Source organism: Mobula birostris, chromosome 1 (assembly GCF_030028105.1).
Source record: "Mobula birostris isolate sMobBir1 chromosome 1, sMobBir1.hap1, whole genome shotgun sequence".
NCBI lineage: Eukaryota > Metazoa > Chordata > Chondrichthyes > Myliobatiformes > Myliobatidae > Mobula > Mobula birostris.
The window spans coordinates 232,657-258,256 of record NC_092370.1 but is presented as its reverse complement, the minus strand read 5'-3'; the positions used below and the strand labels follow the sequence as shown (position 1 = coordinate 258,256).

The 25,600-nt window shown below is 44.2% G+C and overlaps 1 protein-coding gene across 2 annotated transcripts in view; it reads right to left on the bottom strand.

Annotated features, from left to right (window-relative positions):
• The window catches only part of avl9 (AVL9 homolog (S. cerevisiase)), a 286,897-nt gene that overhangs the window by 176,499 nt on the left and 84,798 nt on the right, over window positions 1–25,600 (bottom strand). For both annotated transcript variants that reach the window (XR_011885036.1, XM_072251628.1), the window contains exon 7: window positions 10,721–10,761. Coding sequence is in view for 1 of the 2 variants with exons in the window: in XM_072251628.1 (XP_072107729.1) it covers window positions 10,721–10,761 (41 nt within the window). In the remaining variant the exon portion in view is untranslated. The remainder of the gene's footprint in view (window positions 1–10,720; window positions 10,762–25,600) is intronic.

Below are 25,600 nucleotides of genomic sequence, written 5' to 3'. Positions count from 1 at the left end.
TATGTCACATCTTTATACTGATTTGATGCCATTCTTTACCAGCAGAGCCACATAACCTTTGTATCCCTCCGATACAACGGGTAACCTTGGACATCAACTACAGCCATCTTTCAGCCACAATTCAGTGATGGCCACAACATCATACATGACAATCTGTAATAGTGCAACAAGATCATCCACCTTATTTCTTATATCTCAATGCATGGAGTACAACACTTTGAATGCTGCATTTGCTACCCTTTTTGATTCTGCATCATTCATGCACTGATACTCACCCTGCTGGCTGCAATTTTGTCCTATCATCTGCCAACCTTTCCTGACAGTCTGACTGCATGCTATCTTTGCTTTTTTTACCATCCATCCTATCCCGAGACCTTTCATACCGGTTCCCACCCCCCGCCAAATTAATTTAAACCCTCCCCAACAGCTCTAACAAACCTGCCTACAAGAACATTGGTCCCCCTCGGGTTCAGGTGCAACAGTCACTTTTGAACAGGTCATACCTCCCCCCAAAGAGATCCCAATGATCCAAGAACCTAACGCCCTGCCCCCTGCCCCAGCTTCTCAGCCATGTATTAATCTGGCAAATCATCTTTTCCATAGATGTTGTCTGGCCTGCTGAGTTCCTCCAGCATTTTGTTTGTGTTGCTTGGATTTCCAGCATCTGCAGATTTTCTCATCTTTTAGAGGTGCGTGTGCTATCATGAGAGGCTGAATAAACTTGGGTTGTTTTCTCTGGAGCACCTAAGGCTGAGAGGAGATCTGATAGAGGTTTACTAGATTATGAGTGGCATAGACAGAGTAGTCAGAGAGTATCTGATACCCAGCGTTGACACCACTAATACCAGGTAGCATGCATTGAAGGAGATATGGGTTAGTTCAAAGGGGGGGGGGGTGAAGGTTAAGTTTTTTTTTAACTCAAAAAGTTGTGGGTGCCTGTAATGCACTGCCTGGTATGGTGGTAGAGGCGAATACATTAGAGGCTTTTAAGAGACGTTTGGATACCACATGGATGAAAGGAAGGTGGAGGGATATGGACATTGTGTAGGTAGGGGAGAGATTAGTGTTTGGGTGTTTTTGATTTGCATTTTAGCTAGTTTGGTACAACATTGTGGGGTGACTGGCCTATAACTGTGCTGTATTGTTCGATGTTCTATGCTCTAATTGCCCAGATTAAACTTCATTTACTATTTCTCTGTCCATATTTGCAATTAATCTGTATCCTGACAAACTTCTTCAATACCTGCAACTCCATCAATTTTTGTGTTGTCTGCAAACACACAAGCAATTCCTGTCTACTATGAGAATTACAAGGCATTTGATTGTAAGATACTACAAAGAATCCTTATGGGTCGAGATAAGGGCAAGAATAGGATGCTCTGGAGGATGAACAAGTGGCTGAGGAACTGGTGTAGGGGGCAGGGTTTCAGATTTCAGGATCATTGGGACCTTTTCTGGGGCAGGTGGGACCTGTACAAGAGAGACAAGTTATACTTGAACCACAGGGGGACCAATATCCTTTCAGGGAGGTTTGTTAGTGCTATTGGGGAGGCTTTAAACTAGATTTGCAGGGGGATGAGAACCAGAGTGCCACAGCTGACAGTGTGGCTGGGGTGAAAATAAATGATATTGAAAATTTAAGCAAATCCGCTGATAGAAAGCTTGTGAGTGGTGGTAAAAATCTTCTGAGGTGTATATATTTCCATGCTAGGAGTATTGCGGGGAAGGCGGATGAGTTGAGGGCGTGGATTGACACGTGGAATTATGATGTTGTAGCAATTAGTGAAACTTGGCTACAGGAGGGGCAGGACTGGCAGCTTAATATTCCAGGTTTCCAATGTTTCAGATGTGATTGAGGCAGAGGAATGAAAGGTGGGATCGCGTTCAAGAGCTGTGAGGTAATGTTACAGTTATACAAGACCTTGGTCAGTCCCCATTTAGGGTACTGTGTTCAATCAGCATCTGGAGCAGAGCACTTCAAAGAGTTTACTTGCCGGTTGGGAAAGCTAATATAAAAGGAGAGCTTCGCGGGCGTTCAGACATTCCAGAGCTCCAATCAGCGTCAGGAGCAGAGCACTGCAAATTAAATAAAAGTACAGCAGGGGCAGGAGGGGGCGGCCATTGTTGGGAGTAGACCAGCAGTGAGAGTAGGAATATCAGGCTTTGACTCAAAAGGCTTCAACAAGAAGAGGCTAAAGCCAAAGAAACAGTTTAGAGGAGTTGGTCTTGGTTGTCCATTGTACAGCACAGGCAGGATGGCAGATATGGCAGTGGAAAGCTCCTCCTTTAGGATGTGGGAATACATGGAACTTGATAGACCTCGGGTTCCGGTGACATCATCGTTCAGAATGGCAGCTTCAATCAACAGCTCCTCCGGAAAAACGCATATCTTGCCCCGTTAATCCATCAAATATAAGATCTTTTGAAAATATCTGAATTGATAAGGGAGGCAAGAATGGAGAGAAAGAATTGAGATAAAAAAAAAGCACCACTGCGGAGCCTATGGAAGAGAGAGGTGCAGCACGCGGCTCTCCTACACGTGTACGTGGCAGCGAGGCTGACGCAGGGCCTCATTCAGGTGAAGCGGGAAATCTGATAAGGATTTTGGAAGAGATAAGGGAAGTCCAGAAAGACATAAAGCAGCAACTCGATATAAAGCCAGAGCTCACCAACATCAATCAGGAAATAGCGGTGGCAGAGACTCGAATTGAGGAGGTGGAAGATCGTGTGCAAAAAGTGGAACAGATACTAAGTAAGACGATAAAAATATTAAATCAACAGGAAAGTAAGTTGTTTGACCAGGAGGGAAGATCACAACGGAAAATATCAGGATTTATAATGTTCCCGAAGGAGCGGAGGGATTGTCGATGATGGACTTTGTAGACAAACTGCTGCGGGAAGCGCTGGAGATTCCTCAGATTACGGAGATTGAAATTGAAAGGGCACACCGTTCGCTTGTCCAGTGGTCTCCCGGAGACAGAGAAGGTAAACCGCGCTCCATTGTACTTAGATTCCTTCAATTCAAGAGCAAGGCGGACATTGTACGAAGGGCCTGAGGTAAGAAGAGGGTGTTTTGGAACGGGAAGTTAATATACTTCAATCATGATTACCCCCCGGCGGTCCTACAGGAACGGAAGGAGTATTCCAAAGCAAAACGAATATTAAAGCAAGAAAAGATTAAATTCCAAACCCCGTACCCTGCTAAACTGAGGGTATTTTACCAAGAAGGGATGCGACTGTACCAGACAGTGGAAGAGGCGACTACAGACATGAACAACAGAGGACTGTCCATTAGCGTGGTCAAACCAAGGGAAACTCTGGCTGAGCAGTTATCCCGAACTGCTTGGGAAATAGTAAGAGAACCTAGAAAGCAGGGGACTGGAACAGGACGAGGGAAGGATTTTAGGAAGAGACTGTCAGTTCTCCGAGGGCAGCCCTCACCTCCTCCAGAAGTGCCATAAGGTTTGGCTAATTTTAAAAGTGCTGAGAAACTAAACTGAAGCAAAAATAGATGGTGATAGACCTATCTCGGGAAATACGTGCTATAATGTGGATTTTATATTACTCAATTTTTTTAAAAAATCATTTATTCATTCTTTTTTCCCCACCTAAAAGAGAATATATTCATACACAGGGAGGAATACACAGGGAAATCATTTCTGTGTAATGGACATTTTTTTTTAAACTTACTTTTACAGGTACTGCAGCGGGGGCCCTCAACCCACAGGTAGGAGGGGCCATCCCCCACGGCTAGACTTTTCTTCTAGCTCAACCCAGGGTCATCTAGAGACCCCAACCTCGGAACCACACCTTCTTACCTTTCTTTTTATTATTCACTTTTCGTGGTTCTTATTTGTTCAGGGAGTAGATTGATTAAGTTATATTCTGCAAATTTCAATGATATACTAACAGATAAATACACAGAGTGTAAGAACATATATTTTAGGTATATACCTCAAGAATGGTTGAAAAGAGGAAAATGTAAATATTTAATGAATGTACTGCTGGTGGCTGGTAAAAAGACCCTTACCAGGAAATGGTTATCTCAGGAGAGCCCAACTCTAAATGTATGGATGGAAATTACAATGGGCATTTACAAAATGGAGAAGATAACAACATCTGTTAATCATAAGTTGGAACAATTTTATTCATACTGGAAAAATGGTTTAACGACATAACATCTCATAGGCCTGATTTTATTTTCACTATCAATGAATATGTTGTTAAAAAATCACTCCCTACTCTGTACATACTTTTCTTCTTTTGATTGTTCTTTCTTTCCTCTTCTTTCTATAAGAGTATACTTCAGATAAATATTATGTGGAGATTTGTGACAAATATGATTATATGATATATATGTACAGTATCTGAAATACATCCTATGGAAATGTTTGTTTGATGATGAAACTCAATAAGAAATAAATTACAAAAAAAAACTTGATAGTCCCCCGATGACTACAGCTGCGGGAGGTGCAGCCAAGTCCAGCTCATGAAAGACCACATTAAGGAGCCAGAAATGGAGCTGGATGAACTTAGGATCATCTGGGAGGGAGAGCAGTTGATAGATACGACATTTCAGCAAGTGGTTACACCCAGAGTGCAGAATTTGGGCAGTAGATGGGTGAAAACCAAGAGAGGTAAAGGGAGAAGGAAGTCAGTGCATGGTCCCCCTGTAGCCATTCCCCTGAGCAACAAGTATATCCGTTTGGATACTGCTGTGGGGAGTGACCTATCTGGGCAAGGCAGCAGCAGCCAGACCAACAGCACTACGGTCGGCTCTGAACCTCAGAAGGGTAGGGTGAAGTCAGGCAGAACAATAGTCAGAGGGAACTCGATTTGGCCTGTCCCCTAAAGCCCTCACTAATTTTTATAGATGCACCGTAGAAAGCATTCTTCTAGGGTGCATCACAACCTGGTATGGAAGTTGTCTGTCCAAGACCAAAAGAAGCTGCAAAAGATCGTGAACATGGCGCAGCACATCACACAAACCAATCTTCCATCCGTGGACTCACTTTACACCGTACGCTATCGGAGCAGTGCTGCCAGGATAATCAAGGACACGACCCACCCAGACAACACACTTTTCGTTCCTCTTCCCTCCGGGAGAAGGCTCAGGAGCCTGAAGACTCGTACGGCCAGATTTGGGAACAGCTTCTTTCCAACTGTGATAAGATTGCTGAACGGATCCTGACCCGGATCTGGGCCGTACCCTCCAAATATCCGGACCTGCCTCTCGGTTTTTTTGACCTACCTTACTTTCCATTTTTCTATTTTCTATTTATGATTTATAATTTAAATTTTTAATATTTACTAATTTTTACTATTTTTAATATTTAATATTTGTAATCCAGGGAGCGGGAAGTGCAGAAGCAAATATCGCTGTGATGATTCTACGTTCTAGTATCGATTGTTTGGCGACAATAAAGTATAAAGTATAGTTAGGGGGACAGATAGGAGATTCTGCTGCAGCAAAAGAGACAACAGGATAGTGTGTTGCCTCCAGGTGCTAGGGTCCAGGATGTCACTGAGTGGTTGCAGAATATTCTTGAAGGGGACGGTGAGCAGCTGGACGTTGTAGTACATGTTGCTACCAATGACATAGGCAGGAGAGGGGTAGGAGTCCTGTGGAATAAGTTTAGAGAGTTAGGAAGGAGACTGAAGAGCAGGACCTCCAAGGTGGTAATCTCTGGATTATTCCCAGTGCCACGAGCATAACGCAGATGAACGAGTGGCTGAGGAGATAGTGCAGGGGACAAGGTTTTAGGTTTCTTGGATAATTGGAACTTTTTCTGGGGGAGGGGTGACCTGTACAAGTGGGACACATTGCACCTGAACTGGAGGGGAACTAATATCCTGGGAGCACACATCAAAGTTGCTGGTGAACGCAGCAGGCCAGGCAGCACCTCTTCCTAGAGATGCTACCTGGCCTGCTGCGTTCACCAGCAACTTTGATGTGTGTTGCTTGAATTTCCAGCATCTGCAGAATTCCTGTTGTTTGCGTAATATCCTGGGAGGGAGGTTTGCTAATGCCATTGGGTAGGGTTAAAAGATTTGCGGGGTGGGGGGGAACCAAAGTGAAAAGGCAGAGGATGGGGCGATTGGCGCACAAGTAGTTTATGAGGAAGGATAGGCAAATGACAGAGCAAAGATGCATTCAGCCTGATGGTTTGAGATGTGTATATTTTAATGCAAGGGGTACCATAAGCAAGGCAGATGAACTTAGAGTGTGGATCAATACATGGAAGTATGATGATGCAGCCATCATAGAGACTGGAATGTCTCAGGGGCAAGAATGACTGCTGACTGTGTCAGGCTATAGATGTTTCAAAAAGGAGAGGGAGGGAGGCAAAAGAGATGGGGAAGAGGCACTGCTAATCAGGGATGGTATAACAGCTGCAGAAAAGGAGGAAGTCCTGGAGGGATTGTTTTCTGAGTCATTGTGGGTGGGAAGTCTGACACAGGAAGGGAGCAATAACTCTACTGGGTGTTTTTTATAGACCCTCCAACAGTAACAGAGACATCAAGCAAATAGGGAGGCAGATTCTGGAATGGTGCAATAATAATAAGTTGTTGTGATGGGTGATTTTAACTTTCCTAATATTGACTGGCATCTCTTTAGAGCAAGGGGTTTAGATGGGGTGGAGTTTGTTAGGTGTGTTTCCTGACCAATATGTAGATAAGCCAACTAGAGGAGAGACTGTACTTGATATAGTATTGGGAAATAAACCTGGCCAGGCATCAGATCTCTCGGTGGGACAGTATTTTGGAGGTAGTGATCACAACTCTATCTCCTTTACCATAGCGCTGGAGAGGGATAGGAGCAGACAATCAGGGAAAACATTCAATTGGGGTAGGGGGAAATATGATACTATTAGGCAGAATCTTGGGAACATAAATTGGAAGCATATGTTCTCATGGAAATACACGACAGAAATGTGGCAAAAGTGTTCAGGGAACATTTGCAGGGTGTTCTGCATAGGCATGTTCTATTGAGGCAGGAAAAGGATGGTAGGATAAAAGAACCATGGAGTACAAAGGATGTAGAAAATCTAGTTAAAAAGTAAAAAGCTTATGAAAGGTTCAAGAAACCAGCTACTGTTAGAACTCTAGAAAATTACAAGGGTGCCAGGAAGGAGCTCAAGAATGAAATTAGGAGAGCTAGAACGGGGCATGAGAAGGCCTTGCAAACAGGATTAAGGAAAACCCCAAGGCATTCTGCAAGTATGTGAAGAGTAAAAGGATGAGTCATGTGAGAATAGGACCATTCAGGTGTGATGCTGGAAACATGTGCATGAAGTCGGAGGAGGGAGCGGAGATACTTAATGAATACTTTCCTTCAGTATTCACCAGGGTAAAGGAACTTGGCAATTGGGGGAATGAGTTACAGCAGACTGAAACGGTTGCATCTATAGACATTAAGTAAGAGGATGTGCTAGAGCTTTTGAAAGGTATTAAGTTAGATAAGTCACCGGGACCAGATGAGATATACCCCAGGGAAGTGAGGGGGTAGATTGCTGAGCCTCTGGCAATGATCTTTGCATCATCAATAGGGACAGAAGTAGGACCAGAGGATTGGAAGGTTGCAAAGGTTGTTCCCTTGCTCATGAAAGAGAGTAGAGATAGCCCAGGAAATTATAGACCAGTGAGTCTTACTTCAGGAGTGGGAAAATTGTTGGAGAAGATCCTGACAGGCAGGATGTCTGAGCATTTGGAGAGACATAATCTGATAAAGTTCCCCATGAGAGGCTCATTCAGAAAGTAATGAGGCATGGGATCCGGAGAGACCTTGCTTTGTGGATCCAGAATTGGCTTGCCCACAGAAGGCAAAGAGCGGTTGTGGATTGTTCGTATTCTGCATGGAGGACAGTGACTAGTTGTGTTCCTCAGGGATCTGTTCTAGGACCCCTCCTATCTGTGATTTTTATAAATGATCTGTATGAGGAAGTAGATGGGTGGGTTATTAAGTTTGCTGATGACCCAAAAGTTGAGGGTGTTGTGGATAGTCTGGAGGGTTGTCAGAGGTTACAGCACAACATCAATAGGATGCAAAACTGGGCTGAGTTCAACCCAGATAAGCATGATCGTTTATTTCCATAGGTCAAACTTGAAGACAGAATATAATATTAATGTTAAGACTCTTGGCAGTGTGGAGGATCAGTGAATTCTTGGGGTCCATGTTGATAGGGCACACAAAGCTGCTGTGCAGGTTGACAGTGTTGTTAAGAAGGCATATGGTGTGTTGGCCTTCATCAACCATGGGATTGAGTTCAAGAACCATGAAGTAATGTTACAGCTATATCACGCCTTAGTTAGAACCCACATGGATTGCTGTGTTCAGTTCTGGTCACCTCTTTACAGAAAGGATGTGGATACTATAAGGCCATAAGACCATAAGATATAGGAGCAGAAGTAGGCCATTCAGTCCATCGAGTCTGCTCCACCATTTAATCATCGGTGGATCCAATTCTTCCAGTCATCCCCACTCCCCTGCCTTCACCCCATACCCTTTGATGCCCTGGCTAATCAAGAACCTATCTATCTCTGCCTTAAATACACCCAATGACTTGGCCTCCACAACCACTCGTGGCAACAAATTCCACAGATTTATTACTCTCTGACTAAAGTAATTTCTCCGCATTTCAGTTCTAAGTGGACGTCCTTCAATCCTAAAGTTGTGCCCTCTTGTCTTAGAGAGAGCGTGCAGAGGAGATTTACAAGGATGTTACCTGGATTGGAGAGTGTGTCTTATGCGAACAGTCTGAGTGACGTTGGCCTTTTTCCTACTTGGAGTTACGGAGGATGAAAGGTGACCTGACTGGTGTATAAGACGTTGAGAGGCATTGATCGTGTGGATAGCCAGAGGTTTTCCAGGGCTGAAATGGCTAGCACAAGTAGGCATGGTTTAAAGGTGCTTGTAAGTAGGCACAAGGGGGATGTCAGAGGTAAGTTTTTCACACAGAGAGTAGTGGGTGCGTGGAATGCACTGCCAGCGAAGTTGGTAGAGGCAGATACAATCGGATGTTTTAAGAGACTCTTAGATAGGTACATGGAACTTAGAAATCTAGAGGGCAATGCAGTAGGGAAATTCTAGGCAGTTTCTAGAGTAGGTTACATGGTCGGCACAACGTCGTGGGCCGAAGGGCCAATGTGCACTAGATTTTCTATGTCCTGCGTTCTAAGGCAACTGGACTTGCTGTGTTGTCTGGAAAATGATTCACCACTCATCTGAGAGGCTTCTTCAGAATTGATCCTTGGTGGGTATATTCTGGTTTATAAACTCTGAGTTGTTCAAAGGTATGCCAATCACATGAGAGTCATTAAGAGTCATAGAGGTATGAAAGGTTCATTAGTCTTACTTTTGCATGAATGGAGGTGTGAACTGTTGTGGAGATACTGGGGTAGAGATGTTAGGACTGTGTTGTAAGTAGCTGATAAGTGGTGTCATATGGGTTTTCCAGTTTGGCAAAGATGGCTTCTTTAACCGCTCTTTCAAACCACCTGTCCTCCCTGTCTTTTGTCCTTTAAGTGTAGATATACAGTGGAGTCTTGAACTCTCATTACCTTTACAACTTTTAATGACCATCATGTGACTGCTATACCTTTAAACAACTCAGAGTTTATAAGCTGGAAAACTACCCACTATGGATCAGAACTGAAGCTGCCTGTCAGATGAGAGGTGAAATATCTTCTAGACAACATAGCAAGTCCAGTTGCCTTGATTTACTACTGCTTCATAGTCTATAACAAAAAAGTTTTGAAATAATACCAAATTTTCTTCAGATGCTGTTCTCCAGACTAATTCTGATGACATACTTAACTTATTTAGTGATACAGTGCAGAATAGATTCTTTCAGTCCTTTAAACCATGCCACTCTAGCAATCCCTGACAACTCCGATTTAACCCAAACCCAATCACGGGATAATTTACAATGACCAATTAACCTACCTGGTAGGCTTTTGGACTGCAGGAGGAACATAAAATACCCACAGGAAACCCAGGCATTCCATATGGAGAATGTAAAGAGACTCCATACAGAGGATGCAGGGTTTGAACTCAAAACTCTGATGCCTCAAGCTGTAATAGCATCATGCTAACTGCTACGTTACTGTTGGTGCCAAATATGAATAAATTATTACTGAAATGTTTCAGCTATAATAAGCCAGGCACCAACTGCACAGTTTTCACTAAAATTCAGAACAAATTATGTTTCATCACCATTTTGTTTTTTGGCATCTATTATTACATGATCCAAGGCATTCGACTGAGGAACCCAAGTGAAATTAGGGCTGTCAATCACAGGGCAAAAATTGCTGCTTTGAGCAGCTTTCATAATATCATAAATTAGCAAACAGAACAGGGAAGAAATTCTGAAATCAAATAATTGATGCTAGACCTAGTCTAACAGTAAAGAACATGTAGGGGAAACTCAGAACAGAAATGTGGAGGATAGTGCTGCAACATGGAAATGAGGAAAAAGTACAGCAATAAGGAGAAAAAAATAAATCACCTATTATTAATTCATTTAATGAATTAGTATCAGTATTCTGAAGTTAAGGATGTGATGACGACCTTGGATGAACTGGTGATTGTGTCAGAAGAAATTGAGAGGCTATCTAAATCAAATGGCTAAAATAACACTCATATTCTCGTATATCAAGATTAACAACAACTATCCAAAACCACATCAGCAAACAAGTTCTTTTATATTGGATATCATACCTTATGCCTGAAATGGAGAACCAGGTCACGGGGAGACAGACCTAAAGAGAACCAATTTACATTAAATTGGAATATCGAAATTTAATCTTAACTAATGAATATAATTACAATTGACAGTTTAGATCATCCATTCTTTCCATTAGACATATTCATGAAATCATGGAATGACGCATCTAAGAAACCAGCTTTTGTTTTGCTACATATGTGCCTGCCCTTTCCAATAACCATGAAAGTAGTCATACTTCTCTGGTTTTATAATTTCAGTAAATAAATAAATTATGCACAATCCAATGTCTCCAAGGGAAATGTGCGCAGAATGTCCTGATTTGAGAGTGAGCAGCTTGAAGTCATTGTCACATCGGTACCAATGACATGGGTAGGAAGGGGAACCAGGTCTTGCAAAGTGACTTTTGGAGTCAGGTGCTAAGTTAAAGGACAGGGTGGTGATGTTCAGATTTCCATCAGTGCCATGTGCTAGTGAGCCCAGAAATAGGAAGACCATACAGTTTAACATGTGGCTAAGAAGTTGATGCAGGAGGGAGCGTTTCACATTTTCGGAACATTGGAGATGTACTCTATCTTGTACACCAAGAAGAGCCAAGGACCTTAAATATAACTGCTGCAGTTCCTAACAAACCGCCTAAGGGAACTGGAGCAGGAGCTGGATGACCTCCAGATTATTCGGGAGAATGAGATTATAGATAGTAGCTACAGGGAGGTAGTTACGCCAAAGGAGCAGAGCACAGGAAATTGGGTCACTGTCAGGCGAGGGAAGAGGAAAGGGCAGGCAGAGCAGGGTTCCCCTGTGGCCATTCCCCTCAACAACAAGTATACCGCATTGGATACTGTTGAAGGGGATGACTTACCTGGGACAAGCTGCAGCAGCCAGATCTCTGGCACCTAGTCTGGTTCTGCAGTGCAGAAGGGAGGGTGGAAACAGAGGAGAGCAGTAGTGATAGGGGACTCGATAGTTAGAGGTGCAGACAGGAGGTTCTGTCGGAGTGATAGACAATCCAGGATGGTTTGTTGTTTCCCGAGTGCCAGGGTCAAGGATGTCCCTGATCGCTTGCATGATGTTCTGAAGTGGGAGGGTGATCAGCCAGATGTCGTGGTGCACATTGGTAGCAATGACATGGCAAGGAAGAGTGAGGAGGTCCTGGAGAGTGAGTATAGAGAGCTTGGTAGGAAGTTGAGAAGCAGGACCTCAAGGGTAGCAATCTCAGGATTGCTACCTGTGCTACGTGCCAGTGAGGGTAAGAATAGGATGCTCTGGAGGATGAACAAGTGGCTGAGGAATTGGTGTAGGGGGCAGGGTTTCAGATTTCAGGATCATTGGGACCTCTTCTGGGGCAGGTGGGACCTGTACAAGACAGACGGGTTACACTTGAACTACAAGGGGACCAATATCCTTTCAGGGAGGTTTGTTAGTGCTATTGGGGAGGCTTTAAACTACATTTGCAGGGGATGGGAACCAGAGTGCCAGAGCTGACAGTGTGGCTGGGGTGAAAATAAATGATGTTAAAAGTTCAAGCAAAGCCGCAAATAGAAAGGTTGTGAGTGGTGGTAAAAATCTTCTGAGGTGTTTACATTTCAATGCTAGGAGTATTGCAGGGAAGGAAGACGAGTTGAGGGCGTGGATTGACACGTGGAATTATGACGTTATAGCAATTAGTGAAACTTGGCTACAGAAGCGGCAGGACTGGCAGCTTGATATTCCAGGGTTCCGGTGTTTCAGATGTGATAGAGGCAGAGGAATGAAAGGTGGGGGGGGGGGGTAGCATTGCTTGTCAGAGAAAATGTTACAGCAGTGCTCAGGCAGGACAGATTAGAGGGCTTGTCTACTGAGTCCTTATGGGTGGAGCTGAGAAACAGGAAAGGTATGGCCACATTAGTGGGGTTGTATTATAGACCACCTAATAGTCAGCAAGAATTGGAGGAGCAAATCTGCAGAGAGATAGCAGGCAACTGCAGGAAACATAAACTTGTAGTGGTAGGGGATTTTAATTTTCCACATATTGATTGGGACTCCCATACTGTTCGGGGTCTAGGTGGGTTAGAGTCTGTAAAATGTGTTCAGGGAAGTTTTCTAAATCAATATATAGAGGTAACAACTAGAGGCGATGCAATATTAGATCTCCTACTAAGAAACGAGTTACGACAAGTGACGGAAGTGTGTGTAGGGTGCACTTTGGTTCCAGTAATCATAACACCATTAGTTTCAACTTGATCATGGATAAAGATAGATCTGGTCCTAGGGTTGAGGTTCTAAGCTGGAAGAAACCAAATTTCAAGAAATGAGAAAGGATCTAAAAAGCGTGGATTGGGACAGGGTGCTCTGGCAAGGATGTGATCGGTAAGTGGGAAACCTTCAAAGGAGAAATTTTGAGAGTGCAGAGGTTGTATGTTCCTGTTAGGATTAAAGGCAAAGTGAATAGGAATAAGGAACCTTGGTTCTCAAGGGATATCACAACTCTGATAAAGAAAAAGACAGAGTTGTATGACATGTATAGGAAACAGGGAGTAAATAAGGTGCTTGAGGAGTATAAAAAGTGCAAGAAAATACTTAAGAAGGAAATCAGGAGGGCTAAAAGAAGACATGAGGTTGCCTTGGCAGTCAAAGTGAAGGATAATCCAAAGAGCTTTTACAGGTATATTAAGAGCAAAAGGATTGTAAGGGATAAAATTGGTCCTCTTGAAGATCAGGGTGGTCGGCTATGTGCGGAACCAAAAGAAATGGGGGAGGTCTTAAATGGGTTTTTTGCATCTGTATTTACTAAGGAAACTGGCATGAAGTCTATGGAATTAAGGGAAACAAGTAGTGAGATCATGGAAACCGTACAGATTGAAAAGGAGGAGGTGCTTGCTATCTTGAGGCAAATTAAAGTGGATAAATCCTCAGGACCTGACAGGGTATTCCCTCGGACCTTGAAGGAGAGCAGTGTTGAAATTGCAGGGGCCCTGGCAGATATATTTAAAATGTCGGTGTCTACAGGTGAGGTGCTGGAGGATTGGAGAATGGCTCATGTTGTTCCGTTGTTTAAAAAAGGATCGAAAAGTAATCTGGGAAATTATAGGCCGGTAAATTTGACGTCGGTAGTGGGTAAGTTACTGGAGGGAGTACTAAGAGACAGAATCTACAAGCATTTGGATAGACAGGGACTTATTAGGGAGAGTCAACATGGCTTTGTGCGTGGTAGGTCATGTTTGACCAATCTATTAGAGTTTTTTGAGGAGGTTACCAGGAAAGTGGATGAAGGGAAAGCAGTGGATGTTGTCCACATGGACTTCAGTAAGGCCCTTGACAAGGTCCCGCATGGGAGGTTAGTTAGGAAAATTCAGTCGCTAGGTATACATGGAGAGGTGGTAAATTGGATTAGATGTTGGCTCAATGGAAGAAGCCAATGAGTGGTAGTAGAGGATTGCTTCTCAGAGTGGAGGCCTGTGACTAGAGGTGTGCCACAGGGATCAGTGCTGAGTCCATTGTTATTTGTCATCTATATCAATGATCTGGATGATAATGTGGTAAATTGGATCAGCAAATTTGTGGATGATACAAAGATTGGAGGTGTAGGGGACAGTGAGGAAGGTTTTCAAAGCTTGCAGAGGGATTTGGACCAGCTGGAAAAATGGGCTGAAAAATGGCAGATGGAGGTTAATACAGACAAGTGTGAGGCATTGCACTTTGGAAGGACAAACCAAGGTAGAACATACAGGGTTAATGGTAAGGCACTAAGGAGTGCAGTAGAACAGAGGGATCTGGGAATACAGATACAGAATTCCCTAAAAGTGGCGTCGCAGGTAGATAGGGTCGTAAAGACAGCTTTTGGTACATTGGCCTTTATTAATCAAAGTATTGAGTATAAGAGCTGGAATGTTATGATGAGGTTGTATAAGGCATTGGTAAGGCCGAATCTGGAGTATTCTGTTCAGTTTTGGTCACCAAATTACAGGAAGGATATCAATAAGGTTGAAAGAGTACACAGAAGGTTTACAAGGATGTTGCCGGGACTTGAGAAACTCAGTTACAGAGAAAGGTTGAACAGATTAGGACTTTATTCCCTGGAGCACAGAAGAATGAGGGGAGATTTGATAGAGGTATATAAAATTATGATGGGTATAGATAGAGTGAATGCAAGCAGGCTTTTTCCACTGAGGCAAGGGGAGAAAAAAACCAGAGAACATGGGTTAAGGGTGAGGGGGGAAAAGTTTAAAGGGAACATTGGGGGGGCTTCTTCACACAGAGAGTGGTGGGAGTATGGAATGAGCTGCCAGATGAGGTGGTAAATGCGGGTTCTTTTTTAACATTTAAGAATAAATTGGACAGATACATGGATGGGAGGTGTATGGAGGGATATGGCCCGTGTGCAGGTCAGTGGGACGAGGCAGAAAATGGTTCGGCACAGCCAAGAAGGGCCAAAAGGCCTGTTCCTGTGCTGTAGTTTTTTTCTATGGTTTTCTATGGGAAGATAGATTGGGAACAGATGTTATTAGGGAAATGCACGGCAGAAATGTGACAAATGTTCAGGGAACTTTTGCATGGCACTCTGCATAGTTAAGTTCCTTTGAGGCAGTTAAAGGATGGTAGGGTAAAAGAACCATGGTGTACAAAGGACGTAGAAAATCTAGTTTAGAAGAAAAGCTTATGAAAGTTTCAATAGGTACTGTTAAGAGCTCTAGAAAATTACAAGCGTGCCAGGAAGGAGCTCAAGAAAAAAATTTGGAGAGCTAGAAGGGGCTATGAGAAGGCCTTGGCGAGCAGGATTAAGGAAAACCCCCCACGGCTTCCTCCAAGTATGTGAAGAGCAAGAGGATGAGCCATGTGAGAATAAGACCAGTCAGGAATGAGAGTGAAAGCATGTACATGGAGCTGGAGGAGGTATTGGAGGTACTTAATGAATACTATTGCTTCAGTATTCACCAGTGAAAAGGACCTTGGCAAATGAGGGGATGGCATACAGCAGACTGAAATGCTTGATAATATAGACATTAAGAAAGAGGTAAAAGAGCTGAAGCTTTTGAAAGGTATTAAGTTAGATAAGTCACCAGAAATGGACGAGATATACCCCAGCCTACTGTGGGAGGCGAGGGTGGAAATTGCTGGACCTCCAGCGACGATCTTTGCATTGTCAATAGGGACGGGAGAAGTACCAGAGAAATGTAAGGTTGCAAAGGTTGTTCCCTTGTTCATGAAAGAGAGTAGAGATAGCCCAGGAAATTATAGACCAGTGAGTGTTACTTCAGTGGTGGGCAAGTTGTGGGAGAAGATCTTGAGAGGCAGGATTTATGAGCATTTGGAAAGGGATGATCTGATTTGGGATAGTCAGTATGGCTTTATCCAGGGCAGGTCTTGCCTTACGAACCTGATCAAATTATTTGAGGATGTAACATAATGCATTTAATGAAGGTAGAGCAGTGGATGTAGTGTATATGGATTTCAGTAAGGCATTTGATAAGGTTCCCCATGTGACGCTCATTCAGAAAGTTAGGAGGCATGGGTCCAAGGAGACCTTGCTTTGTGGACCCGGAATTGGTTTGCCCACAGAAGGCAAAGGGTGGTTGTGGATGGATCGTATTCCGCATGGAGGACGGTGACCAGTGGTGTTCTGCAGGGATCTGTTCTGGGACCCCTCCTCTTTTTGATTTTTATTAATGAGGAAATAGAAGGGTAGTTTAATAAGTTTGCTGAAGACTTAGGGGTGTTGTAGATAGTCTAGAGAGTTGTTAGAGGTTACAGTGTGACATTGATAGAATGCAGAACTGGGCTGAGGTGTGGCAGATGTGTTCAAGCCAGGTAAGTGTGAAGTGGTTCACTTCGGTAGGTCAAATTTGAAGACAGAATATAATATTAATGGTAAGACTCCTGGCAGTGTGGAGGATCAGAGGGACCTTGGGGTCCATGTCCCTCAGACACTCAAAGCTGCTGCACAGGCTGACTGCTGCTAAGAAGGCGTATGGTGTGTTGGCCTTCATCAATCATGGGATTGAGTTCAAGAGCCGTGAGGTAATGTTACAGCTGTAAAAGACCTTAGTTAGACGCCATTTGGTGTACTGTGTTCAGTTCTGGTCACCTCATTACAGGAAGGATATGGATACTATAGAGAGTGCTGAGGAGATTTACAAGGACGTTACCTGGATTGGACAGCATGCCTTATGAGAATAGGTTGAGTGAGCTCAGCCTTTTCTCTTTGGAGTGACGGAGGACAAAGGGACCTGATAGAGGTGTAGAAGGTGATGAGAGGCATTGATCGTGTGGATAGCCAGTCACTTTTTCCCAGGGCTGAAGTGGCTGACACGGGGGGGGCATAGTTTTAAGATGCTTGGAAGTAAGTACACGGGGGTAAGTTTTTTCACACAGAGAGTGGTGGGTGCATGGAAAGCACTTCCAGTGAAGGTGGTAGAGGCAGATACAATAGGGTCTTTTAAGACAGGGGTCCCCAACTTTTTGCGCACCGCAGACCGGTTTAATATTGATAATATTCTTGCGAACCGGCCAACGGGGGGGGGGGGGGGGGTTCAAGTTCAACAGTGTGTGACAGGGAATGAGGAAAGGTGCACATCATATCATATGTGGAATATTTGGCACCTTTGGGCCTGTACTCACTGGAATTTAGAAGAACGCAGGGGGATCTCATTGAAACTTACTGAATGGTGAAAGGGGCAAGATGGGGTGGATGTAGGGAGGATGTTTCCTATGGTGGGGTATTCAGAACTAAAGGGCACAGCCGCAAAATTGAGGGGTGACCCTTTAGAACAGAATTAAGGAGGAATTTTAATACAATTTAGCCAGAGGGTAGTAAATGTATGGAATGCTCTGCCACAAACTGCGGTGGAGGTGATGTCTGTGTGTATATTTAAGGCGGAGTTTGATTGTTTCCCAATTGGTCATGGGATCAAAGGAAATGGCGAGAAGGCAGGTGTATGATGGAATGGCAGAGCAGACTTGATGGGCTGAAAGGCCTAATTCTGCTCTTGTGTCTGAAGGCCTTATGATTACAGGGAGAAGGCCAGGAGCGGGGCTGAGGAGTGGGGGGAGAAAAGGATCAGCCATGATTAAATGGTGGAGCAGACTCAATGTGCCAAATGGTCTAATTCTACTCCTATGTCTTTTGGTCTTGTAGTCTTGTAACCCTATTGAACAGTGAAAGGACTTGATAGAATGTATATGGAGAGGATGTTTCCTATGGTGAGAGAGTCTAAGACCAGGCTACACAGCCTCAGAATAGAGGGGTGTCCTTTTAATACAGAGATGAGGAGGAATTTCTTTAGCCAGAGAGTGGAGAATCTGTGGAACTTGCTGCCACAGGCAGCTGTGGAGGCCCAGTCTTTATGTATATTTAAGGCAGAAGTTAATAGATTCTTGATTGGTCAGAGCCTGAAGGGATATGGGGAGAAGGCAGGAGATTGAGACCGAGGGGAAAATTGGATCAGCCATAGTGGAGCAGACTCAATGGACCAAAATGGCCTAATTCTGCTCCTATATCATATGGTATATAGTCCCAAATTGTAATAGTGTCACTCTAACCACTATGCTACTGTGGTGCCCAGCCGTGAATGGAGATAAGGAGGAATTTATGTACTGTAAATTTAAGATAAAGGTTGATAGATTCTTGATTGTCCATGGCATGAAGGGATACAGGGAGAAGGCAGGAGATAGGGGTTGCGAGGAAAATTGGATCAGCCATGAAGAAATGGTGGAGCAGACTTGATTGGCCAAATGGACTAATTCGGCTCCTATATCTTATGGCCTTGTAGGAAAGAGAAAGGAGAGTCAGTGGATGTTGTGCAATTGAATTTTCAAAAGTTCTTTGACAAGGTGCCACACACGAGGCTGCTTAACAAGTTAAGAGCCCATGGTATTACAGAAAAGATACTAGCATGGGTGGAGCATTGGCTGATTAGCAGGAGGCAAAGAGTGAGAATAAAGGGAGCCCTTTCTGGTTGGCTGCCAGTGACTAGTGGTGTTCCACAGGGGTCTGTGTTGGGACCAATTCCTTTGATGTTATATGTCAATGATTTGGATGATGGAATTGATGGTTTCGTGGCTAAGTTTGCTGACGATATTAAGGTGGGTGGCGAGCCAGGTAGCGTTGAAAAAGCAGAGAAGCTGAAGAAGGGCTTAGACCAATTAGGAGAATGAGCAGAGTGGTGACAAATAGAATATTGTGTTGGGAAGTGTTTGGTCATGCACTTTGTTAGACAGTATAAAACCATGGACTATTTTCTAAATGGGGAGAAAGTTCAAAAATGTGAGGTGTAAAGTGATTTGGGAGTGCTCGTGCAGGTTTCCATAAACATTAGTTTATCAGCACCTGATTAGTTCCAAGGGTTTGGACGGAGCAGAGTCTGTTAAGTGTGTCCAGGATGGATTCCTGTCACAGTATGTTGACAGGCCGACTAGGAAGGAATGCCATACTAGATCTAGTATTAGGTAACGAACAGGGTCAGGTCACAGATCTCTCAGTGGGTGAGCATCTGGGGGACAGTGACCACCACTCCCTGGCCTTCAGCATTATCATGGAAAAGGATAGAATCAGAAAGGACAAGAAAATTTTTAATTGGGGCAGGGCAAATTATGAGGCTATAAGGCTAAAACTTGAGGGTGTGAATTGGGATGATGTTTTTGCAGGGAAATGTACTATGGACATGTGGTTGATGTTTAGAGATCTCTTACAGGATGTTAGGGATACATTTGTCCCAGTGAGGAAGATAAAGAATGGTAGGGTGAAGGAACCATGGGTGACAAGTGAGGTGGAAAATCTAGTCAGGTGGAAGAAGGCAGCATACATGAGGTTTAGGAAGCAAGGATCATATGGGTCTATTGAGGAATATAGGATAGCAAGAAAGGAGCTTAAGAAGGGGCTGAGAAGAGCAAGAAGGGGGCATGAGAAGGCCTTGGCGAGTAGAGTAAAGGAAAACCCCACGGTATTCTTCAATTATGTGAAGAACAAAAGGATGACAAGAGTGATGGTAGGACTGATTAGAGATAAAGGTGGGAAGTTGTGCCTGGAGGCTGTGGAAGTGAGCGAGGTCCTCAATGAATACTTCTCTTCGGTATTCACCAATGAGAGGGAACTTGATGATGGTGAGGACAATATGAGTGAGGTTGATGTTCTGGAGCATGTTGATATTAAGGGAGAGGTGGTGTTGGAGTTGTTAAAATACATTAGGACGGATAAGTCCCCGGGGCCTGACGGAATATTCCCCAGGCTGCTCCATGAGGCGAGGGAAGAGATTGCTGAGCCTCTGGCTAGGATCTTTATGTCCTCGTTGTCCACAGGAATGGTACCGGAGGATTGGAGGGAGGCGACTGTTGTCCCCTTGTTCAAAAAAGATAGTAGGGATAGTCCGGGTAATTATAGACCAGTGAGCCTTACGTCTGTACTGGGAAAGCTGTTGGAAAAGATTCTTAGAGATAGGATCTATGGGCATTTAGAGAATCATGGTCTGATCAAGGACAGTCAGCATGGCTTTGTGAAGGGCAGATCGTGTCTAACAAGCTTGATAGAGCTCTTTGAAGAGGTGACCAGGCATATAGATGAGGGTAGTGCAGTGGATGTGATCTATATGGATTTTAGTAAGGCATTTGATGGTAGACTTATTCAGAAAGTCAGAAGGCATGGGATCCAGGGAAGTTTAGCCAGGTGAATTCAGAATTGGCTTGCCTGCAGAAGGCAGAGGGTGATGGTGGAGGGAGTATATTCAGATTGGAGGATTGTGACTAGTGGTGTCTCACAAGGATATGTTCTGGGACCTCTACTTTTCGTGATTTTTATTAACGACCTGGATGTGGGGGTAGAAGGGTGGGTTGGCAAGTTTGCATACGACACAAAGGTTGGTGGTGTTGTAGATAGTGTAAAGGATTGTTGAAGATTGCAGAGAGACATTGATAGGATGCAGAAGTGGGCTGAGAAGTGTCCTTACCTTGGTTTTTTATGCACCCCTCAACTTCCCTAGTCAGCCACGGTTCCTTACCCTTGCCATTTGAGAACAACTTCTTCTGTGGGACACATCTCTCCTGCACCTTGTGAACTACATCCAGAAACTTCAGCCATCTCTGACCAGACTATCGTGGTCACTAGATGCAAAGTGTCCCCCTACATAAACTTCCGTCACCTGCCCACGAGGAGAAGATAGGGAGGCAGATTCTGGAATGGTACAATAATAATAGGGTTGTTGTAGCAGGTGATTTTAACTTCCCTAATATTGACTGGCATCTCCTTAGAGCTAGGGGTTTGGATGGGGCGGAATTTGTTCGTTGTGTTCAGGAAGGGTTCCTGATGCAAAACGTAGATAAGCCAATTAGAGAAGAGGCTGTACTTGATCTGGCATTGGGAAATGAACCTAGTCAGGTGTCAGATCTCTCAGTGGGAGAGCATGGGTAGTAATTATAACTCTATCATAGCATTGGAACAGGATAGGAGCAGATGCAAAGACCATCGCCAGAGGCTAAGCAATCCCCTGCCTCACTTCCTACAGTAGCCTGGGGTATATCTTGTCCAGACCCGGTGACTTATCTAACTTCATGTTTTTCAAAAGCTTCAACACATCCACATCCTCTATGCTCAAGCATTTCAGTCCACTGTAAGTCATCTGCACAATTGCCAGGGTCCTTTTCCCTGGTGAATAGTGAACCAAAGTATTCATTAAGTACCTCTGCTATCTCCTCCGTCTCCATGCACACATTTCTACTATTGCAGACAATTTGGGAAAGCATTTAATTAGGGTAGGGGGAAATATGATGCTATTAGGCAGAATCTTGGGAGCATTAATTGGGAGCAGATGTTCGCAAGGAAATGCATGGCAGAAATGTGGCAAAGGTTCAGGGAATATTTGCACGGCATTCTGAATAGGTATGTTCCATTGAGGCAGGGAAAGGATGGTAGGGTAAAAGAGGCAGAATATAGGTACATGGAGCTTAGAAAAATAAAGGGCTATGCGGTAGGGAAATTATAGGCAGTATCTAGAGTAGGTTACACAGTTGGCACAACATTGTGGGCTGAAGGGCCTGTAAAGTGCTGTAGATTTTCTGTTCTACGTTCTATGCCTCGTCTCATTCCCTAATAGTAGGTCCAGCATCGTACATTCTCTCATTGGGACTTCTCTGTAAAACATAGAAAACATAGAAAATAGGTGCAGGAGTAGGCCATTCGGCCCTTCGAGCCTGCATCGCCATTCAGTATGATCATGGCTGATCATCCAACTCAGAACCCTGTACCAGCCTTCCCTCCATACCCCCTGATCCCTTTAGCCACAAGGGCCATATCTAACTCCCTCTTAAATATAGCCAATGAACTGGCCTCAACTGTTTCCTGTGGCAGACAATTCCACAAATTCACCACTCTCTGTGTGAAGAAGTTTTGACTAATCTCGGTCCTAAAAGGCTTTCCCTTTATCCTCAAACTGTGACCCCTCATTCTGGACTTCCCCAACATCGGGAACAATCTTCCTGCATCTAGCCTATCCAATCCCTTTAGGATTTTATACGTTTCAATCAGATCCCCCCTCAACCTTCTAAATTCCAACGAGTATAAGCCTAGTTCATCCAGTTTTTCATCATATGAAAGTCCTGCCATCCCAGGAATCAATCTGGTGAACCTTCTTTGTACTCTCTCTATGGCAAGGATGTCTTTCCTCAGGTTAGGGGACCAAAACTGCACACTATACTCCAGGTGTGGTCTCACCGAGGCCTTGTACAACTACAGTAGTACCTCCCTGCTCCTGTACTCGAACCCTCTTGCTATAAGTGCCAGCATATCATTCGCCTTTTTCACCGCCTGCTGTATCTGCATGTCCACTTTCAATGACTGGTGTATAATGACACCCAGGTCTCGTTGCACCTCCCCTTTTCCTAATCGGCCACCATTCAGATAATAATCTGTTTTCCTGTTTTTGCCACCAAAGTGGATAACTTCACATTTATCCACATTAAATTGCATCTGCCATGAACTTGCCCACTCACCTAACCTATCCAAGTTACCATGCATCCTCTTAGCATCCTCCTCACAGCTAACACTGCCACCCAGCTTCCTGTCATCCGCAAACTTGGAGATGCTACATTCTATTCCCTCATCCAAGTCATTAATATATATTGTAAATAACTGGGGTCCCAGCACTGATGAATGAAACTTTCCTGAACACATTTAATAAATTCTATCCCATCTAGTCCTTTAACAGAATGATAGTCGCAGTAAATATGTGGGAAGTTAAAATCACCTATTATAACAACCTTATAAACAAGAGAAAATCTACAGATGCTGGAAAGCCGAGCAACACACACAAAATGCTGGAGGAACTCAGCAGAATAGGCAGCATCTATGGAAAAAAAGTACAGTCGACATTTCAGGCCGAAACCCTTCGGTAGGACTGGAGGAAAAAATGCTGAGGAGTAGATTTGAAAGGTGGGGGGGAGGGGAGAGAGAAACGCCAGGCGATAGGTGAAACTTGGAGGAGGAGGAATGAAGCAAAGAGCTGGGAAGTTGATTGGTGAATGAGACAGAAGGCTATGGAAGAAAGAAAAACGGGTGGGAGGGGTAGGAGGAGCACCAGTGGGTTGCAATGGATGGGCAAGGAGATAACGTGAGCGAGAGACAAGGGGGTAGGGGGGAGGCATTACTGGAAGTTTGAAAAATCAATGATCGTGACATCAGATTGGAGGCTACCCAAACGGAATACAAAGTATTGTTCCTCCATCCTAAGGGTGACCTCATCCCGACAGTGAAGGAGGCCATGGATGGACATATCAGAATGGGAAGTAGAATTAAAATGGGTGGCCACTGGGAGATCCTGCTTGTTCTGGTGAATGAAGTATAGATGCTCAGCGAAGTGGTCTCCCAATCTACATCGGGTCTCACCAATATACAAGCAGCCACACCAGGAGCACCAAACACAGTACATGATCCTAACATACTTGCAGATGAAGTGTCGCTTCACCTGGAAGGATTGTTTGGGGCCCTGAGTGGTAGTGAGGGAGGAGGTGTAGGGGCAGGAATAGCACTTATTCTGCCTGCAAGGATAAGTGCCAGGAGGGAGATCAGTGGGGAGGGACAAATGGACAAGGGAGTCCCTGTGGAAAGTACAAAGTTGGGGGGCGGAGGGGGGGAGAATGTGTTTAGTGTTTGCCACACCAGGAGCAACCTTATGTTTCTTGCAACAATCTGCAAGTTCTTCACCAATTTGTTCCGCTAAATCCCTGGAACTGTTTGGTGGTAATATAGCCCCATTAACATCGAGAGGTGGGAGGACATCACAAGCAATCGCTCTTGCTGGAGGCTGGAACTACGTAGAGGTCTAAAAAGAGGAGAAGAGAAGCTGAGGCTTGCTGCTGAAGAAAAGTGCACTCGCCAAATAATCAGCACCAAGACAACACTGGAGGACAGAATCTTCAAGTGCAGTTGCTGCAGCCGAGACTGTCACTCCCGTGTGGATCTCGACAGCCGCAACAGATGCTGCTCTACCAACACAGACTGAAGCAAGACTTTTCAGACGCAGATCCATGGTCTCACGAGACTAACAGATACCACCACCAACGTGGTCATACCTTTTTTATTTCTCTGCTCCACCAAAACATCTCACTGGATGAGTTCTCCGGTCTGTCCTGATGGAGCATTGCCGTGACATGTTCCCGGACTAGTAACTCCACCCCTTCTCCTTTAATCACTCCCACTCTGTCAGGTCTAAAACAATGGAACCCTGAAATTTTGAGCTGCTAGTCCTGCCCCTCCTGCAACCAAGTCTCACAATGGCTACAATATAATAATTCCGGGTGTTGATCCATGGCCTGCGCTCATCTGCCTTTCCCACGTTATATTCAGCTCAGGACAATAGTTACATCATGCTCATCCTTTTCATTGCTGACTTTGTCTGAGGTCTTACTAACATCTATCTCCACAACCTCTCCACAAACTGTTCTGGCATTCTGGTTCCCATCCCCCTGCAACTAGAGTCTAAACCTCACAGTTCAGTATTAACCATAGAACCATAGAAACTACAGCACAGAAACAGGCCTTTTGGCCCTTCTTGGCTGTGCCAAACCATTTTCTGCCTAGTCCCACTGACCTGCACACAGACCATATCCCTCCATACACCTCCCATCCATGTATCTGTCCAATTTATTCTTAAATGTTAAAAAAGAACCCACATTTACCACCTTGCCTGGCAGCTCATTCCATACTCCCACCACTCTCTGTGTGAAGAAGCCCCCGCTAATGTTCCCTTTAAATTTCTCCCCCCTCACCCATGTCCTCTGGTTTTTTTCTCCCCTTGCCTCAGTGGAAAAAGCCTGCTTGCATTCACTCTATCAATACCCATCATAATTTTATATACCTCTATCAAATCTCCCCTCATTCTTCTACGCTCCAGGGAATAAAGTCCTAACCTATTCAACCTTTGTCTGTAACTGAGTTTCTCAAGTCCCAGCAACATCCTTGTAAACCTTCTCTGCACTCTTTCAACCTTATTTATATCCTTCCTGTAATTTGATGACCAAAACTGAACACAATACTCTAGATTCGGCCTCACCAATGCCTTATACAACCTCATCATAACATTCCAGCTCTTATACTCAATACTTTGATTAATAAAGGCCAATGTACCAAAAGCTCTCTTTACGACCCTATCTACCTGTGACGCCACTTTTAGGGAATTTTGTATCTGTATTCCCAGGTCCCTCTGTTCCACTGCACTCCTCAGTGCCTTACCATTAACCCTGTATGCTCTACCTTGGTTTGTCCGTCCAACATGCAATACCTCACACTTGTCTGTATTAAACTCCATCTGTCATTTTTTAGCCCATTTTTCCAGCTGGTCCAAGTCCCTCTGCAGGCTCTGAAAACCTTCCTGACTGTCTACTACACCTCCAATCTTTGTATCATCAGCAAATTT